Below are 22,016 nucleotides of genomic sequence, written 5' to 3' on the forward strand. Positions count from 1 at the left end.
AGTAGGCTGAAGCCGGGGTTAGACGTGAGTGTGCCACTACACTCCAGCCTGGGTGACAGAGTGAGACTCCAACTCAAAAAAAAGTAAAAAAGTGATAAAATCTAACAAAAAAGACAAAGCACAGACCACCAATATTAGGAACAAATGGGACATTTAAAAGATACAGGATCCTTCAGACATTAAAATATATAATGTATATATAAATATAATATAATATAACAAGAGTATATTAAACTAAGCCAGGCACAGTGGCTCGTGCCTGTAATGCCAGTACTTTGAGGTGAGAGGATTGTCTGAGCTCAGGGGTTTGAGATCACCCTGGCCAGCTTGGCGAGACCTTATCTCTACAATGAATTTAAAAAATAGTAGGGTGAGCCGGGCTCGGTAGCTCAGCCTGTAATCCCATGCCTTGGGAGGCTGAGGTGAGTGGATTGCTTGAGCCTGCGACTTCGAGACCCGCCTGGGCAACTTCGCGAGACCTCATCTCTACAATAAATCAAAAAATTAGCTGGGCGTGGTAGCGCGCGCCTGTAGTTCCAACTACTTGGAAGGCTGAGGTGGAAGGATCGCCGGAGCCCAGCAGGTCGAGGCAACTCAAAAAAAAAAAAAAATAGTAAGGTGTGGTAGCGCACATCTGTGGTTCCAGTCACTTGAGCAGGTGAGGCTGTGGTAGCTGTGAGTGTTCCACTGCATTCTAACCTGGGCAATAGAGTGAGATACCAACAACAACAACAACAACAATAATAATAATATATTAAAACTAGCTTTATGCCAATAATTTTGATAATTTCAACAAAAATTCCTAGAGAAACAAAACTACAGAAACTGACAAGAAATATAAAAAACTAAATAGTTCTGTATCTGTTAAAGAAACTGAATCCATAATTAAAGACAATCTCACAAAAAAATCTATAGGCTTAGATGGGTTTACCCAGGAATTATTCAAACATTTAAAAATAATATAGCTAATATTACACAAACTCTTCTAGAAAATGAAAATGAAGAACATTTCGCAAATCATTTCATGAGAATAGCATAAGTTTGATACCAAAACTTGACAAGACATTACAAGAAAAGTAAATTCCAGGCCACTATCTCCTGTGAACATAAACATTCTAAATTGAACATTAAACCAATTCTAGCAATATATTAAAGGATTATATAATTAATAAAATTGGGTTTATTTCTCATGAAATATAACTTAACAAGAAAATTAATGTAATCTGCCACATTAGCAGATTATAGATGAAAAATCATATAATCATCTCAAAAATGCAGAAAACGTATTTGATAAAATTTAATACTCATGCATAATTTTTAAAAATATCTTTGGATGTTAGAAACAGAAGGGAAACTCTTTTATCTGAGAAAATGTATCTATAAAAAGCTTACAACAAACATCATAATTAACGGTAAAATGCTCGATGCTTTCTTACCTCTAAGATCAGGAAGAAATAAAATTGCTCACCAAATTAGTACTAAAGTTTCTGACTATTGCAATAAGACAAAAAAGAAAGTGCAATTGACCCTTGAACAACACAGAGGTTAGGGACGCTGACCCTCCCACACATAAATTGGATAAAAACATAACTACTAATAGCCCACTGTTGACCTTGCTGATAACATAAACAGTTGACTAACATATTTTATATATGTATTATATACTGTATTCTTTATAATAAAGTAAGCTAGAGAAAAGATGATGTTATTGAGAAAATCATAAGAAAGAGACATCGAATAGGCTGAGGTGGAGGAAGAAGAGGAGAGGTTAGTCTTGCTGTCTCAGGAGGGGCAGAGGCTGAAGAGGTGGAAGGGAAGGCAGGAGGAACAGGCATACGTGGTGTAGCTTTATGGAATTATATAATTTATGTTGTAAAATAAGTCAAAAGCAGTCTTGAATAACTGCAACACATTCTGCCAGATTGTCTGATGTTAATTTGTTTTCCGGAACTACTACTTCTACATCTTCTTCATTGGGCAGTTTTGGAAGCAGTCATCTCCTCCGTGTCTTCTGTTAATTCCTCTGGTGTAGTGTCGATTAGCTCTTGGATTTCTCCAAGATTCGTATCTTGAAACCTTTCACTCCTCACAACCTCTTTCACGATTTCCTTGATTGGCTCTGCTGTAAAATCCTGTGAAGTCACACACAACATCTGGACACAATTTTCTCCATCAAGAATTTATTATTTAGGGTGTGATAGCTGCAGCTTATGACTTAACAAGTTTTGTTTCTCTTTTTCTATGACCCTTATGTAGAATTCATCTATCTTGAAATGGCAGGCAAGCACAGCTGCAGAACTCAACCTACAGCACATATCAAGCAATCCAACTTTTTCCTGTAATGCCATGACTTTTCTCTGCCTCTTAGAAGTACTTTCAGCACCACTAGTGGCATGTCATATAGGTCCCATTGTTTTATTCAAGGTATACAGCATTGCACTAAACACAATGAAAAATACGGGGAACTGCAGGAGACCACTTTTACTGAGATACTGGAGAGAAAAATTGCTCACTTGGAGATTAGCGTTACATGACATTTTAAGCCAATACTTGCAACACTTCAGTTCACCACAATAACAACGTGAGATGACTACAAAATAATTACAGCAGTACAATGTATTAACTGTAAAATTACTACAGTTAATTTTATACAGTTATAATTTAATACTGCATCTTTACATTTGTTTACATTTCTCTGAACTGCAAATGGTATCATGTATAAACTGCATATAAGTTTTGATAAATTTTTTAATAAAAGACCTGTGTATATTTTATGGTAGTAAATTATAAAACAGACTACTATCTAAATATATTTTATGCATTCACGATATACCTAACTTTTTCTTCATTTTCCAAAAATATTTCTAGGCTACACAGTTCACCTGTGAGTTTTTCAAATTTTTGCAAATCTCCAAAAAATTATACAAAGTATTTATTTTTAAAAAGTATAAGTGGATCCATACAGTTCAAGCCCATGTTGTTCAAGAGTCAATTATATATAGATTGCTAAGGAAAAAAATAAAACCTGCTAGATAGAAAGTCAGTTATTAAAATCAATTGTATTTCTATATACAAGCAATTCATTTTAAAAATGACATTACCATAACATCAAAAACATCAAGCACTTAGCAATAAATCTAACAAAAGATGTATAACTCCTACATACAAAAAAATTTCAAAACATTATTGAGAAAATTTGAATATCTAAATGGACAAATAATACATCATATTCATAGGTGGAAAGAATCTATGCTGTAGACACTGGTCAACTGTACCCAAATTGATGTATAAATGTAATGTAATTCCAATCAAAATCCCAGGTATGCTTTTGTATGGGTGTATAATTTAACAAGTTGGTTCTAAAATTTATATGGAAATGCAAAGGTTAAAGAATAGTCAAGTCAATTTTGTAGAAAAACAACATCGGGGGACAGAAGCTATCAGATATCAACACTTATTACAAAGCTACAGTCGTGATATTGGCTGAAAGATAAATAATAGGTGAATGAAATAGAACAGTGAGTCCAGAAACAGACGCTCTATGTACTCCTATCTTTACACCAAAGAAGACACTAATGGTGGTGAAGAAAAGATGGCTTTTTTCAATAAACAGCACTGAGTATATTAGCTATCCATTTGGAAAATAATTATGTTGACCTCTTCCTCAAAATATATATGTAAAAAAATAGTGAAACAATAATGTTTCTTGGAAAAAAGCAGGAATAATTTATTAAGATACACAAAGATTTCTTAACCAGAACATAGAACACACTTAACACAAAGGGAAAATTTACAGTACAGACTTCAGTACATTAAAATTAGAAAATGTTTGACACAGTCAATCTGTGGCACCTTATTTGGGAACTTATTAATGTATATAGTCTGATAATTCACTTAATCATACTTATTTAACAGTCAAAGAACAGCTTTTGCAAAAAAATAATTTCATGATTTATGAAATTAAATCCATAAAACTTATAATGAGAGATTCAAATAATGATTTTTTAATAACTACCAAAAACTCAACAAAGGAGTAAATAAAATTTGAATTTAATACGTAAAGTTGTAATGTCTTCACTCATTTTTAAAAATGCAGTTTTATTTCTTATCCTAAATCCTACTAACAGCACTCAGTTATCACAAGAGATTAAAAATAGTTGCTAGGTGCCCTGTTAAGTAAACAGAAACAAAGCCAACCTAAATAAAAGTAAAAACCCAGATATGGTCTCTATAGCTAGCAAAAAAAAAAAAAAGCCACCTGCTGCAACAAAATAACCAAAATGCCTGTTATTCTACTGTTTACATAAACAGAACTCAGTTTGCTCAGCACGATTATAGCTACAATAGGAGTGACCTGACTCTAAGTAGGGGAAAACAGCTACACATCATTTTATTTACTCAAAGTCTCCTCAGATCAGAGAAACAAGGGAATGAAATACAATAAAGATAGCATTAGCTTTCCAGAGGGCACAAATTTTCAAAAACCAGGGAGGATGACACATTACATACCCAAGTGTTTTTAAATTTCAATTTATATATTTCATGTCTGGAATCAAAAATTGTATACATGCAAAAAAGTTATTTCCAATAAAGGACTGACTTTTAAGATATAAGCTGATTGTTACTATAATCTTATGTATTCTGTCTAAGGCACAATACAGACTCATAACAGAAGGAAACTGAGTATCTTTAGTTATACATTCTTTCAAGGTCCATAATCTTCACATTTCTACAGATTAATAGAAATTGCATAAAAGGGTTAACACAGTCCAACTTTAACTCTCTGCTCATGCCAAACATCATTAAGGCAACACACATTTATCTTTTACTATGTGAAGGACACTGTATTCTTAACACTTTACCTTTGCAGCAAACTGTAGTCCAATTTTGTCAGCCTCAGCCTCCAATGTCCTACTGTATGGTCTATTAAACATATACTAAGAAGAAATAGAATAGAAAAGCTTCATTAAGGCAATTTATTTCATGACAAAAGGAGTAGCAAAAAATCACTTTTTTTAAAGTGATTTCATAGAGTATCTAGGATAAAATTCCTGTGTTCTCCCTATTAACATTAAAAGAACTCTGGTGGTATAAAACATAAATACAGCCTTTATTTCCTCCATTAGAAATTGATACTTTAAAAACATGGAAAGAATAAAAAAAAAAGTCACACCTACAAATTTCCAGACAGTCTGTAATATCATAAATTGCTTACTTCTATTTTTCCAATTATAATCCCCACCTACTGAGTAGAGGATTGCCAAAGAAAGCTTATTATTGCAGGCTTTTAATATGGTCAAGGAAGATTTTGACCTTGCAGTTTTAAAAGAAAATTGAGAAAACATAGGTATATAACAGCCAATGACACTACTAGAGGATTTATTTCAGTAAGAAAATTAACCATATAGCAGAACATTCTTTCTTGGATAAATTATCTTAATTTCCTTTTTCTTTTCTAAGTATTAACTAGTTGGGAAAATGAAATTTTCTTCTGACTTCATTAAAAAAAATACAAATAGATAGCGTAACTTTAATTTTCCTAATTACTTACATTTATGTGAATGCTATCCAGTTAAATTCTAATTTTCAGTAAGTACTAAAACTTTGTAGGAGATGGATCAATAGGCAGGACTTTTGAGAAAAGAGCCATTAATTGGGGAAGCAATCTTTCACAGGTAGCTGCATGGCTATGATGGCTAGAAATAGTGTAATCAATCTGATCCACAGTATGTGACCAGCAGATATGACTTTCTTTCTCCTCAACCACATCTGTTTTAGGTTAATGAATTATGTCATACAGTATCTTCACTCTCCATGAGCAGGTTACATGTTTCCATCAAGTTTAATGATAGAGTACTAATAAAAAATTTGGCTTTAAAAGGAAAGAAACTTAAGTTCAAGTCCAAATACTGACTTACGAGCTGTTAACTTTGGGCTAATTGTTTAACCCCTAAAAGCCCAGTAGCATCATATATAAAATGGAACTAGTAATAGTGTCAACTGCCTAGAGATGCAGAGAGGATTCAATGAACAAATAAAAATAATGGCTCATATTTATTGAGTTCTTACTCTGTGCCAGGTACTGTACTAAATGCTTTAAATCAATGATTCTCACCTGGTGTGATTTTTGTCCCTTGGGAACATTTATAAATATTTGGGGATATTTTTTATTATCACAACTAGGGGAAAAGAGAGCTACTGGCATCTAGGGGACAGAGGCCAGACTTGCTACTAAATATCCTGCAAGACACAGGACAATTCCCCACAAGAAAGAATTATCAAGTCCAAAATGCCAGTAGTGCTGAGATTGAGAAATCCTGCCTTAAATTATCATTCAGTCCTCACAACAAATGAAGGAATGGTAAATGAACCTCAGTAATTTCCATTCCCTAATGACTTTGCTATCAACATTCCCCTTTGCTCTCCAATCACAGCGAGCAGGGCTTTCTGGAGAAAAACATCTCTTTGTCACCAAACTTCTAAGAGGCCTTGATCTAGGGAAAAAGAATTCAAACAGAAGCCATCCCCACTTTATTTTTAGTTTAATTATTACATTCAAGAACTACACTGATGTGGTAGGATTTAATCAAGTATTTCAAGGGAGAAACAGCTACAAAGTTATTTTTCTTATGACCAAATCTACTAACACCAATACAGAAAAAGCAATCTACAGATAGATGGGGAAAATAACTACATTAACTCCTTAACTTCCCAGCAGGTCACTTACAGAAACAAAATATGAGGTCCCATAACCTAAGCAGTAACCATTCTTTTGCTTTCTCTTTAAGAACCTTTATTTCAATATAAATGAAGCCAAATGATATGGTAATGCTGAATAACAGACTTAGTTACACAATCTCAAAAGTAATTTGTCTCAAAGAATTTTGCACATTATATTTAAACAGTACCCAGATGGCACTCTGATGGGTGTTCCACAAGTTATTAAATAAACAAATAACAGATTGTTCCTAAACAACCAAACTTCCAAGGACAAGACGAAATATTTGAAGAAAGATGTAAAATAAAATAATTAATCACAGCTACAAAGCAGTTAATGAAGACTGCAAGACCTACTTTCAGTAGTGCAGTGTTCTGAACAAAATGAGGGACTCCATAAATATTTGAGATGATTATTATATATAAGCACTGAAACCAAAAGCTAACAAACACCTAGTAAGACTGTCCTTCACTGTTCTCCAAGCAACGTTAGTTTAACTGGGAGTGAGGACAAAGGGAGGGTGGTGAAGCAGCTTCAGCCAACCCCGTGTCCATTAAATTTTAGAAGTTGCAGCAGTGCCCCATCAAAATGCAAAAGCTGTAGGCCCTCTGTGTCTGTAGATCTGCAACTGACCTTGGATCAAAAATATATGGAAAAGAGCAATAAAAAAGTAACAATGCAACAACTTTAAAAAACAATACAGCATAACAACGTTTTATATAGGATTTACATTGTACTAGGTATTGTAAGTAATTGTAAGTAACAGACATGATTTAAAGTATATAGGAGGATGTGCATAGGTTATATACAAACATCATGTCATTTTTAATTCAGGGACTTGAGCATACTCAGATTTTGGTATCCACGGAGATCCTGAAACCAATGCTCCACACATACTGAGGGACAACTATATTTGGGGACAGGCAGAATCATTCTGTTAGTACATTATAGTCAGAACAAAAGAAAAGGTCAGTGACTGGGTTTTCTCTCTGTAAAACCAATAACTATATTTTAAAAATTGTATCAGCCAAAAGTTGCCAAGCCCTTCTAATCAACCCATATCTATCCTTTGAGAAATGCAGTATTCTTTAATTTAAATATTCATTATGTAAGAATATCCCCTAAAAATGAGAAAGTGTAACACACTAAAAATTACTTAAAATTACCCATATTTCACAGCAAAATGTGAAAACATCTCTGGTATTTGTTGCTTTACAGCTATATTAAAATATCCTCAAGTTATTGTCTCAGACTTACCTCCTGCAATTTAGACTGTATCCACTGGCCCAAAAGTGCCAAACTATCTCGAGGACAAATGGCCCAAACCATTATGAGAAAAATCATTCCCAGGAAATCCAATAAATGAACCATGCTAGCCTTTTCTGCCTGAGAATAATCAAAACAATAAAAATTACATTTAATATATTGAGACCGTATATGCTTACGTTTTCTAATTCAGCATATGTTATAATGCCATGTGTTCAACTGACCTTCATGACCTAAGATCGAAAGTTCTCTTCTTTTTTTGATTATCCTTTACTGGTCCGTTTTTTCCTTCCCTTGTTTACCCACTTATATATCTATTCATTCATTCAACTAACATTTACTGAGCCACTTACTATTAGTCTGATGATATTAACCTACAGTTTCTTGTGAAATAGGTACATTTATTCTTATTTTATAGATAAGGAAACTGAGATAGAGAATGGCTAAAAGAGTTGCCTACATTCACACAGCTATAGGTAAAAGTGCCAGGAATTAAATCTGGGCAGTTTTAATTTCTAATATCATGACTATATGATTTAAAAAATCATTTAAAAAATCAAATAAACTTACTTTACTTATATTTTTGGATAAAAACTAAACACTACCTAACATAAGAAGCAGCTAAAACAAGAGAAAATTCAGAAAAAGACCAGAAGATTATTTTAAATGAAAGTCTTTTGGTCTTCAAGACCCAGCATATAAAACATGATTCATTTATACAAGTCTGGTATTTCTCACCAGGGACTCGGGTTCCATAAGTTTTTGTTATTTGCTTATAACAGGATCCAAATAAGGTTTTACATGAAACAGTTGTCTTGAGTAGCAATATCTAAATATAAGTTTAACATACTGGACTATTCATTATTTGCCACCAAAGTTGATTAAGAAATGTTAATATAAAGCTGACACCGACAAAATAGCAGTCATTACTTGAATGTACAGAAAACTAAAAACAATGACCAACAATATGTCCCTTAATGGTATAATCAGCCCTCACAAAGCATACTTTGCTTCATTATAAAAACTGTGTTGTGAAAAACAATTATGGAATTATTTTACCACAAAAGAGTAAAACTCAAAATGATGACATCATTATAGAAGAGAAAGTCCTTGCTATTATTAATTATTAAAGAACATGACTGCTACTATTCAGTCTTAGAAAACTAGAAATAAACAAAAGATAGATCAAGTCAAAATTAAGATCGAATCAAAAAAGAAAATATTGTTAATAACATTTAAGAACTCTGCCAAAAAAATTAATAACTATTTTCTATTTTTAAGGCTGCCACTTGTATTCTACATATCATCTAATTTTGTTCTTACATGACAGAAATGACAACAAAACACTGCATATGAGGCACCGAACCAGATACCAAAAAAACAAATGTACTGAATAGTAACACCTTTTAAATGCTAAAATGACCAAAATGAATTGATTTTGTAATTATGAAGTCATTATTTGAAAAATATTAGAGTGCATATAATAACACTATTTCCATGTTAGGCTCATTCTTGTATCTATTTGTTTAAGAAAAATATTTTTTAAACTTTCTTGTAACTCAGAAGAAATAAAGGATATAACTACTCTGTGTTTCAGAAAACACAACTTTGGCCCACCTCATCTTATCAATACTCTAAGGAATAGGCAGAATTTGAGATGATTCTTGAAGAATTAGAAATGTTATCATTTCCATTTGAAGTTAATATTACTTTCATTTCCAACTTAGCATTTCATAGTCTTTTCACTATTTCTTGTTTTCAATTAAAGAAAATATACTTCTCTCTAATTATGCAGATGAGTCATTCATATTTTTTAATGAATAGCAATAAACAATGTATAGAACAAATGTGTTGTTTTCCTGGACTCATATCACATCAAATAGATGAGCAATCACAGGAGCACAAATCAACTTGAGTTCCATAATCTAAGAAAAGTGCTGTTAACAACCAGATAACTATGGCCAAAAGAAGAAATGCTGGACTTGCATATAGAAGACCTGAATTAAAGTCCTTATTCTGCCTTGCTGTCAGGTTCATCATGTTAAACAAAATTTCCAAACATTAGTTTCTTCATATATAAAGCAGGAATAACAAATACATATCCGTGAGGTATTAAAATTATGAATGAGAAGGTACATATTAAAACGTTCAGTAAACTGTAAAATGGCTAGGTATCATTATTACTCTGCATTAATTATACATGGCATATCATTCTAGACAATTTCAAAGAAGCTCCAAGCTATCCTCTGAGAATGAATAAAAAGAAAGAAAACTGATTTACCCACCTAAATAGTAATATCACTTTCCTACAATTAATTTTCTGACTAGATTGCAAGTATGTTAATAATTATGAGAAGTTTAAAATTTAATTTGAAATAATTAGAGGTTGAGATAATTACTTTTTAGTAAAAGAGACAAGTGATAAAAATAGTATTTAATAGAAACACTAATTATTCAGAATGAAATACTAAAGATCATAAAAATTCTCAAAATTAGTCAATTGCATTTTTTCAGGTAACAGATAAGGCAATTACTAAAAACCAAAACTCCGTCATTAAAATAAAAGAAAGAAAAGTAAAAAGATTCAGTTCTTTAAAAGACTTGTTAACTTCAAAGCAATATTTCAAAGCTGAATATTCATTTTAGGTACTTACAGCGTGCCCAAGTACTGCATGTGCTAGTTCATGGCCCAGAAGGAAGGAAAGTTGATGAACATCAGTGACACTATTTAAAAGCCCAGTGAAAATAAACATTTGACCATTCTGCACCATAAAGAAAATAATGGAAGCAATTAGATCACCATAAAAAAAAAAAAGGACAATAAATTTAACAATAAAAATGTGCTTGAGAACATTTACTTACTGGAAGCACAAAGGCATTTATATCTGGAGAATCAACTACATGAATAGTCCAATTGATCTCAGAGATCCCTGGGATATCTTTATTGCATTCAATTAGATGATAAACCACTTCTTTAACAGTCAGGTATCGGGCATCTTTCTCCGTTAGCACATCATTTTTAAATTCTTCCATGCACTGAGAGATTAAAAATTATTCCTTATATTAAAAGTTTTAGTGCTACAAATGTTTATACTGCTTCATGGAGCATTATATGGCTACTTATTTTTAAACATTTTAAGTTTTAATTATATAAAAATCTGTATATATTAAACACTCAAGTTTCTCAAATTTGAATTACTCATGCAAAGGTAATGTAGTTTCTCAACAAGGAATAAATTCTAATACTAAGATTTTTTATGGATTGAGTGAATTGAAATCAAAATTTCATTCTCTTAATCTACACACAAATAAAAACTTAAGTATTATTTCTACTTTCCTAAGCATTTTAGAAAACAGAAAAGACATTTCATTAATTTTAAAGTGTTATATTCACACATATTAAAATGAAATTACTGAAATCTCAGAACTAATGAGCACTGTCTCTACATGATGCTGATTAAGATTAGCCACCATATGAAGACACGTTTTGGAGTTATATTCATGAGAGCTCTTTCAAGTGTACTGAGGAAATTAAGAATGTTCTGAAATATTACTTTAACTTCCATACAATGTGTAATTTCTTTCATATAAGAACCAAAAAGTTGGTAATCTTCCTTGAGATGCACTATAAATATATACTTTTGGAGAATATGCATTTAAAATAGTCTTTATATCAATTAGCACTTTTAAAAAGCATAACTTGCCAATATAAACTTTGTGAAACAAACAAACAAAACCCTACTAACTGTTCTGAAGTACATAAACAAGATTATATGTATTTATAGCACTTTAAAATATCCCTATAAAAACATGTGTTAGGCTGGGCTCGGTGGCTCAGCCTGTAACCCCAGCACTCTGGGAGGCCAAGGTGAGTGGACTGACTGAGCCCGCGGGTTCAAGACCAGCCCCGGCAACTTGGCGAAACCTCAAAAATTAGCTGGGCGTGGTAATGCAAGCCTATAGTTCTGGCTACTTGAAAGGCAGAGGCAGAAGGATCGCTGGAGCTCAGCAGGTCGAGACTGGGGTGGCCATGAGTGTGCCACTGCACTCCCGCCTGGGCGATAGAGTAAGACTCAAACTCAAAGAACATGTGTTTAAATTTCCCTATCACATAGGTATTACATTTTTAGCTTAAATAAGAAAAAAAGAAGTGTGTCTATGTCTATACCTGTATGTATATACACATAGATACATAAAATTTTTAAAAATTTCTTAGCAATATAATTGGTAGAAGATGGACTGATTTAATACTAGGCCTCTCTCAATCTTTCTAGAACACTTTCCTCAAACATGCCTCTTACTAATTCCTAAGAAATAGCTCAATCTCTGTATATGCTCTACTATAAGAGTTCAGTCTTATCTTGATTAAGAACAAGTTTTATAGTGAAAAAAAATCACTGTTATTTCTTAATAACTTTCCATTAACAAATTCAGAAGTGCATTCGAAACAATAAGATAAAAAGCTCTAACTACGTCCTAGCTGTCAAGTGAGGTTATGAGATGTCACTTCAACAAACACTAATTAAGCCACAGAGTACATAAGGATCTCTGTCCCTAAGGAACTCACTAGGGTACAAAACGTTTAACTACCTGAGCTACTATATTTTCCAAGGAGTCAAGACTTCTGAATGCCAACTTTATTTTGGATTCAAATACAATAAATTGCCAAAAATTGATGTTTGAGGGGGAAAAAAAAACTATCTTATTCTACTTGATATTCAAAATATAAAAATTCTGACAATAGATCTATTTATTTAATAAGTACATACTAAGCACTGCTTTACACATTTTGCTAGTACTTAAGATGAAACCATAAACAAAACAGACAAGATCCCTGCCCCATGAAGCTTAATCTAACAAGGAAGACAGATCAGGAAACAAATAATTATGCAAATATTTATGCTACCCTCCTGTAAATGCTGTGAAGGAAAAGTACAGTGTGCAAAGGGAGAGAAGCCTAGGAGACCTAACCCCAGTCTAGCCAAGCGCTGGGCACAAGTACAAATGAGCTGGTTCATAATTCAGTCTGTATGAAGGCTACTCCGAGGGCCTGATCTAGTCACCCTGCCTAGCCCAGTCTGGATAATCAAGGAAGGCTTTCCTGAGAAAGTGACATTTAAGGTGACATGTGATGAGCAGGAGTTAGCTGGGTGAATAGGAGGAAAAACAATGTAGGCGGTAGGAATACCAAGTGTGAAAGGTCTGAGGCCTTCTGGGAAAAAAATGCTAATTTCATATCAAAGACTAAAGTTAAAAAGTAGTGCATCTTTCATATTTAAGAACTCTCCTGCTTTGAATTTTATATTAAGTAATCTAGAAACAATTTTCACTACTTACTGCTTCATATTCCAGTTCTGATAAAAGTCTGAAATGCTCTTTCCCCAATAAGAGAAGCTTGCTCCTTCCTGTGATTGGACTTACTTCCAGGTGAGTAAAATAAAACACTACAAATAGCAATCCAAAACCACTCAAACCAAAGAATAATTTCCATTTATTCTTCCTTACACTTTCTTTAAATAGTTCTTTCTTGTTAGGAGGAAGTGCCTGCCACCATTTTCTTATGCCCCTAGAGCAAAAAGAAAAATTCAAAGTTCTGATAATCATTCCAGCACATATCACTAAAGCTCAAATGCATATGCTAGATTTTATGTCCTCAAATACCTGCATTTTTATGATGTTTATCTATATAGATGTCTTTTTCAATTTATAAAATTCTTAGCTAAATGATGAAAACGAAATCAACTATATAGAGCTACTGCTAAAAATTCTAATGCTTATTTGAATTTTCTTCTTCAGCTATTTTAAGGATAAGCACTAATTGAGAAGCTCTGTTACTAAAACTACCATGGCTTAACACTTATTGACTAACAAATGCAAAATACTCTTCTAATCATATATATGCCATCTCACTGAATCTTCATGATAACCCTGTTACAGAAGAGAAAACTGAGACAGCAAAGTGAAGTAACTAGTCTAAGGTCACAGAAGTAGTAACAGAAAAACCAGGCAATGAAGACAATGACTTTCCAGAATCTGACCACTGGACCACTTAACAGAGATAAATTGGCTAAATAAACATCTAAGGGGTTATAGTACAATAAATCTATACTTTTAACAACTATTCTTCACACTGCTTCTCAGACTTCCAGCACAATCTATCAGTGCTTCAACAAAGTACAAGGGAAACTACCTCAGCATTGATTTTGGAAATAAACAGTGCTCAGCAGCAGATATTCCACTATTCTCTTTAGAACATGAGAAAGGAGACGTAATAAGATCATAAGTACTGCAAATAAGAACATGGTATATTTTATAGATAGCATCTGAGGCGGTCCAGGCAACAATACTACTGCTTAACAGCGTTCTGAAACATTTTAATAACAAGCAATGTTTTCAACCCTGGAACAAAAATTTTCCCTTGTGAGTTCATCTGTAAAATCACAACAAAAAATTTAATATATCCATCATTCTCTTGACAAAAATTTACTTTACAAAATTTAATTTTTTAAATTTTTTTTAAGTGACGCACTTGATATGTCTTTAAACAAAGTGTTGAAACAACCTGAAGGGACATAAACTATGCAGTATACTTATTTCCTATTTAAAATGTTATGCAGCATTATTATTCGAAAACATATGCAAGACATATACTGAAAGAAAATTTACAAAATAAAAACAAGAAAGTTAAAAATAAATAACTGTAAAAAATGAGAACACATTAGTAATTAGAAAGAGCTATTATCCCAAGAAACTAGAATCAATTTATTATTTAAACTAAGAGCCAATCCAGCAGTATCTTTTTTGGGTGCCAACACCAAATCATGAAGGACACAATAAATTACACATAGAAATTCTCAATTTTTTATCAAAAGCAAATTGGGTTGGTTAGGATGGAAGTAAGAAGAGGGCTAGAAAGGATTTCTTATCCAAATTAAGAAAGCTTTATGAGGAGACAGTGATTAGCTTTCTTCACTCTCAATGAAACACAAAGGAGAAAAAAGAGTTAAAGAATGATTTAGTTGTGAAAAATATAATTATAAAGGATCTCCAAAAGAAAATAAAGGTTTGTTGGAAAGAGAAAAAAATAAATATTAATGGTTTAAGAGTTAACTAGGAATGAGCCCACTTCTCATAAGTTCCTCAATTTCATGATTTGCTGCCTCGAATCTTACAAACTAAAAAGGAATACAAGTACTGTTCTTACATAGGTGTTATAAGCAATACTTCCGATTCTTCTCATAATCACAGATGTAAGTTCTTTTTTAAAAAGTCTACACAGTATGTAAGAATAACAAAAGATCACATAAGACCACAAATTAATATGCAGTAAACTGCTTTAAGATTATTACATTATATGTAACTAAATTGGGTAGGACCTGCTGTTCAGAAACTTTTGAGTTAAATGGGCAAGATAAGAAGATCTAACAAGGTTTCATTAAAAGAGTAGTTTTAGAAATATGAAAGTTGATTTTTTTAAAGTTAGTACAAAATGTTAATGCAAAAGTGTGTTTTCTAAAACATAATTTACCTGCCTACAATGATTGCAAGGAGCTTCTGCACTGGTTTAAGAATAATCAGCAAGAGAGGAACTGGAGCAGCTTGAAACCGTGGAGAAGTGTGAAAATTCCTGATAGCTCTTATGGGAGAACGGCTTTGAAGACACGATACTGGAAGAGCAGGAACGGCTGTAACATCTTTTATTGGCAGCTGTCTTGAAAAAGAGCCATTCCATACAGTACATTTGCTGGTAATCACCCAAATTTCCTTGCTTTTGATACTTGAGAGGTATTCTGGTTTTTTATTATTAAAAGTCCTACAAAAATGCAAGTTTCCAGGTAGAAAAGTCAACCTATCGCAGTGATTTACCCCCAGTTCCTGATACTTATTTACTAGATGGTTATTCTGTACTTGATGACAGCCTGGGGTGGTTACTGTTGACATGTTGCATTTTCTCAAGCTGGCCAGTAAGTTACAGCGGAAGAAAACACAGTTTCTAGTAGCAGACTGTAGTCCACAGAGGAAGCTCATCTTTCTTTTGCTTGATTACCTGAAGAAATACAAAAAATAAACTAAATATCTGGGAAAATATTTATTTACCAAATGGGGGATAGTTATTAAATAGATATGTCAGTTGTTCTAACACATCTCAGACTCAATTACCTAAGACTTGACTCATCACCTATAGAGCAATGTCTTCTAGCAATACAAAACGGATAAGGGTAACATTACTTTTACTGTGCAACACGTACTTTAGGAACTTGAACTCGTTTTTTTATGTTTAGTTAGGGAGGAGCCTATTTTTACTGTGATGGCAAATTATTTGAGGAGTGAGAACTGGACTGGATAAAAGTAACAGTAAAACGTTATCAGTTTGCAGTAACTTGGGGGAAGCGGCACATAACAGAAGGTTAAACTCTAACTTATAAACTGCACTGGACTTCAGGCAATGAAGAACAGTGATGCCTGAGAGATAGAAAACAAAGATGAGCCCTAAGCTGCTGCAGCTTACTGCCTGGAGAACGCTTCCAGGCCACAATGCAGACAGGGTAAACCTAGGTGGAGCCCAAGGGATTCCCTAAATTGAAGAGACGAAGCTGGAAGTTCAAGTAGATTAAGATAGGTAGAGCTGACAAGAGAAGACAGAGCTGCACAGAGAAAAACTCCCAGGGAGTTGCAGAGGCCCTTCTCACATTCAGCTGAATCCTACCTGGGAAAATGTGCAAGAAAGACACCTAGGGCTGGAAAAGGACCCCCTGGAGGGAACGTTGCAAGCTTACACAGGCACCCAAGAAGACCGGAGGGAACAACGTCTGGGGCCCACATGCACTCGAGAAGACGCAAGGGAACAACGTATGGGGCCGCCACACACACGCACTCGAGAAGGCCAGAGGGAACAACATTTGGGACCCACACAATCACCGACAAGACCAGAGGGAGTCCAGGGTCACACACGGCAGGGTAAAGTGCATATTCCCACTTATCAAAGTAGAAAAACTTATTCTTGGGCATTAGGTCAAGTACTCTGAAGAGTTCTGCCTCAGTGTTAGAGGTAACTCAGTTCTAGACCAAAAGCTGCCCTGGCCTCAACTAACCAATATTAAAAGCAACACCCCCAAATTAAACAACTGCTAAGCCACACAGCACCCCAGAAAAAAATGCTCAAAACAGTTATTAGAATACAAAAATATCCAGCACTTAACAAGGTACAATTTACAACTAAAAACTACCAAGCACACAAAAAGGTTACATGATCCATAATTAGAAGAAATTCCAAAGGAAACTAACTCCTAAAGAAATAAATGACATTAAAAATGGATATTTAAATAGTTACTATAGCTATATTCTACATGTTTAAGAAGCTAAAGGAAAATGTGAGTACGTCACACAGAGATATGTAATACATTTCCTTAAAAGACCAACACTGAACTTTTAGATAAAAAACTACATCTGGACTAGGCATGGAGGTTCACACCTGTAGTAATCCCAGCACGCTGGGAGGTCGAGACAAGAAGATTCCTTGAGGTCAGGAGTTTGAGATCACCTAGAGCAATATAGTGAGACCCCCATCTCTATAAGAAAAAATAAAAAGAAAACTACAACATATGAAATGAAAAATATACTGGATGAGACTAAAAACAGATTAGAAACTGAAAATAAAGATTTGTGACCTTAAATGACATATCAATAGAAAACAGCCAAAATGAAATGCAAAGAAAAAAATACATTGAAAAAAAAGAAGTATGGAATAATTTCAAGTGGCCTAATATCCATCTAACTGGAGTCTCTGAAAGGGGCAGGGAAAGCAAGCAGAAAAAGAATATTTCAAATAATGGCCAAAATGTTAACTTCAGAATTACCAGTTTTAAGAAATAGCATTATCTATTTATCAAACTATTTGAAAATTACTCAAATTTATTTTCTGTAGTTTATACATTCTGCCCTGGCATTATTAATGCACGATGTTAATAAAGGGCATGTTAAGTACAAATTAACTCCAAATTAACCCTTTTTGAATTACCACCAATTTTAAATTAGCAGAGTCCAGGCTGACATATGCTAGTTTAACATTATTAACAAGATACTTTCTAGTTGTTGTTTTTTTGAACGAAGCTGAAGAGCAGTACAATAAGTCTAGAAATCATTTCAAAATTAGTATTCGAGTAGCTAGGTAAGTTCTTCATTGGCTAGGTGGCATGGGAGTTACAGATGCAGCAGAGGACATAGTCCTGCTCTCACGGAAGTTATAATCTAACTGAGAAGCCAAAAATGAACCTAAGTAAGACTATTAAGGGATAATAAAATACAGCTTTTTATTATATGCTATGTACTACATGAATTTTTCAAAAGGGTAGCCACGAGTAGCAGAATAGTTCAGGAAGTCAACAATTTTTTTTTTGAGCCAGTCTCACTCTGTTGCCCAGGTTAGAGTGCAGTGGCATGCTCACGACCACCACAGCGTCAACCCACTGGGCTCCGGCAATCCTTCCTCCTCAGCCTTTCAAGTAGCCGGAACTACAGGCGTGCGCTACCACACCTGGCTAATTTTTTATTTTTATCGTAGAGACAAGGTCTTGCCAAGCTGTCCGGGCTGGTCTTGAACCCGCAGACTCAAGCAATCCACTCGCCTCGGCCTCCCAAAGTGCTGAGATTACAGGCTGAGCCACCAGGCCCGGCCAACAATCTTTTTTTTTAAACGCCATTTAGGAAGATGCAGAAAGACCAAAAAAATTGGAAAGAATTGTTTTAAATGGGAAACTGTATTAAGGTTTAATGTAAAGTCTTCCTCTAGAAGTCAAAGTGCAAAAAACAACACCAACCCACTTTCTTTTCTTTACTTCAAATCTGATGATTTACTGCAGTGGAGAAGCTTCAGACACTTGCCCCCCACACCTCCTTTTCCATAAGTGCATTCAGCAGTTCAACTACAGTCACATCTGTCCCTAGCAACACCTCCCATTTGCCAGATTTTAGGTAAGACAGTATCCTGCACTGAAATATAGGACATGTATATGCTGGGCCTATTAGCAGGTGCTATGGCAAAACAAAGAAATGCAAACAAGAACTGCAAACAAAAAGTTTTGCAAAAAAACAAGTGGATCGACAGAAAAAGACAATGGAATATATGTATAAAAAGAAGATAACTGAGAGACCATGACACCAGAGGAAGACAGAGAAAATAAGACCTCCCTGGTTCCTAAGAGGCCACGGTAGTTCCTCCATTTAACTGAGCTTCCACTTAATCTCTAAAATAATTCCCTCTCTTCAGTTAGTTTCTGTATTTTGCAAATACATGATCTCTGACTAATGTTTACATGGTATTAAAATTACACATTTCTTTATATAAAAATAAATAACGATTTTAATACTATACACGATTATTGGAACTAGCTAGAGGTTCCTTCTATACTCTGCAAAGTCAAATTTATCGATTTTCAACATTTAATCAGTTCCAGAAAATACTGGACTATCACTACAGAGACTTTAGCATCCAAAAGATCTCAGCCCACATTAAATGAGTCATGTCAGTTCCATCTCGTTCATCTCACCATCCAGTCCTTCCTGGGCTCTGTGGCCTTAGGGTGCTGATTACTATACACCTTCTGATCTCTCTGCCTTACTTCACCACCTACCCCTCTCCCTGCAGTTTATCCCCCAAACTAGAGCTAAAGCCATCTTTCTTAAATACAAACCACACAACAGAAATCCTACCCCTACAATTTATGCAAAGTCCTATCTTGCTAAATACCATGTAGTCATTTAAAAGATGGAGATCTATGTAATGACAAAGGGATATACAAATTTTAGAAACAGTAACAATAAATGCTTCTTGCGAAAACACTATCTAGCAAGGGTAGCAAATTCAAATGTCTAAAGCAGCACTGCACCTCAGAACTTTCTGCAATGATGGAAATGTTCTGTATTTGTGCCGTCCAATGAGGTAGCCACTTGCAGCTACTGAGCACTTGAAATGTGGCTGGTGCATCCGAGGAACTGAATTTTTCATTAACTTAATTTTAACTAAAGTTAGACGGCCATATGTGACTAGTGGCTACCGTATTGCACAGCACAGATTTGCAAGGTCCAGGCAGGTGAGTATCGGCAAAGCCATACTGATGCGAATAGATTCATGTCCATCTAAAGGCATATACAAGCGTAGCAGAATTTGAATCTGGTGTGGCCAAGTGACTCAAAACTTTCAAGGAAAGCCAGAAATTCAGATTTTAGGCAACATTTATAAATTTTCAAATGTTGGCAACCACCTTTAAATAACATTTTTTAACCACCCTGACCATTCACAGACTTTTTTTTGACCTCTGAATGGAGTGACTCATTAAATATTTAATGAGTGTCTACTATATACCAGACATCATTCTGGGTGATAGGGATACTGCAGAGAACAAAACAGACAACCCTTCTCCCATCTGCAAAAATAATAATGACAAAATATGCTTGTATATACAAAAATAAATCTTAAGAAAGATACACCAAACGATTCATAATTATTCTGGGTGGCAGGTTGTTGGTTAGAAGGAATTATTAGTAGTATTTCCATCTTATATGTTTCTGTGCAGTTTAAGTTTTTACAGGATGTATTGCTTTTGTAAGCCCTCAAACAGGCAACTATTTCTGTAATTTCCATTGGTTTTTCATTGGCTTCGATCAACTGCTTCACATGGTAGGCCGGGCCCTCTCACAACATGTCCAGGCATCTTACCTCCATCATCTGTTCCTAAATTCTCGACCCCCTGATCTACTCACACCTCTCAGAGAAAGCTCTCATCTCGATGCACACTCCTTAGCTCTGCTCAGAAGACAAGCAAACGCCTACTCATCTCATGACTTGTGTAAAAATTTTAAAAAGAATCCTACTGACACAGACGGTTTAAGCAAACGCCACAAACACTACATGCATATAATTAAAAATCATTATCATTATCATTATCATAATCTTTAAATCACTGACAACCGAGTGTCATTTTGACTAGAAATAGTGACTGATATTTTTTGTAATCCCCTGTTTATCCTCAAGAGAGGGTAAGGAATGAACGAAGAAAGTCGATTTTGATGCATTTCCAAGGAGCCCATCACTAGACTACACAGAGCCTAAGAAAAAAAATCAGGGGCCGACACATTCTCTTCAAAGAGCTGTGGCAGGTCAACAAACATAGCTGGCAGACTACTAGGATTACGAAATTAATGATGTGAGAAAATTAAACAATTTGGATTCCTAGCCTCTAAGAACATTTCAGATCCTTCATTCTTCAAGTACCATCTCAGAATGAGCAAGTGCAGCACTCCCTGGCACTCTCAGCTGAAGCCTGGAAGACAGTTTTAACAACTCTTGCTGAAAATGACTACTTCTCCTCTAGTTTCTATGGAAACAGCTGTCAGATTGGCAAAAAATAGGACATGGGCTTTAAAATAATCATTCAAGCACAGTGCACCCACGATGGAAGGGCTTTAAAAAAGAACTAGAAGGCGGCTGCCTGGGTCCTCGAGCTTCCCGAGGTCAGACGACACCCCTTCGCCCTGCCTGAGGACCGCGGAGGCGAACCCCTGTCCTTTAAGTGAGGGTGGCACGGCCTGGATCAGTCCCCGGATGCCCAGCGAGGGCTCTTTCATCTCCCTGGGCTGGAGCCGAGAACTGCACGGCACCACGGCACGGGGCCTCCGTGCTGCAGACAGGCGACCCTGGACTAGCATTCAAAAGTGAGCTGTGGAGACAAGGGTACGAAGAAATGACTCCAACTCCCCCGAGCTGTTTAGACAGGACACTTTCTGTGTTTCGTGGCCGAGTCGAGGCAGGAAAACTCTTCTTTTTTCTCTGTGAGAGGTTTTTAAAAAGGAGAGAGAGAGAGATTGAGACGGACACTCCGACGCCGGGAGCGGCGAGAAGCGGGTTTTTCTCGGGAGGAGGAGTCAGGGGCGAGGCGTCTTTTAAAGGGGGCGCTGAAGACGAGGCGAGGCCGGGGAGGGAGTGTCTTCCCGGAAAACGCGCCCCTGCGCCCGCCTGCCGCGCCCGCGCTTCCCC

At 35.1% G+C, this 22,016-nt stretch overlaps 1 protein-coding gene across 1 annotated transcript in view; it reads right to left on the reverse strand.

The window, feature by feature from the left end:
- Positions 1–16,025, reverse strand: part of OMA1 (OMA1 zinc metallopeptidase) — a 60,320-nt gene extending 44,295 nt beyond the window's left edge. Inside the window, exons 1-6 of the mRNA XM_008071971.1 lie at positions 15,513–16,025; positions 13,322–13,550; positions 10,847–11,020; positions 10,639–10,746; positions 7,976–8,104; positions 4,863–4,937 (exon numbers count right to left, since the gene is read on the reverse strand). Coding sequence (XP_008070162.1) covers positions 4,863–4,937; positions 7,976–8,104; positions 10,639–10,746; positions 10,847–11,020; positions 13,322–13,550; positions 15,513–16,012 — 1,215 coding nt within the window. The 5' untranslated portion in view covers positions 16,013–16,025. The remainder of the gene's footprint in view (positions 1–4,862; positions 4,938–7,975; positions 8,105–10,638; positions 10,747–10,846; positions 11,021–13,321; positions 13,551–15,512) is intronic.
- Between the last annotated feature and the right edge of the window lie 5,991 nt (positions 16,026–22,016).

Source organism: Carlito syrichta, unplaced genomic scaffold (assembly GCF_000164805.1).
Source record: "Carlito syrichta isolate Samal-C Ts95f unplaced genomic scaffold, Tarsius_syrichta-2.0.1 Scaffold314796, whole genome shotgun sequence".
Lineage (NCBI taxonomy): Eukaryota > Metazoa > Chordata > Mammalia > Primates > Tarsiidae > Carlito > Carlito syrichta.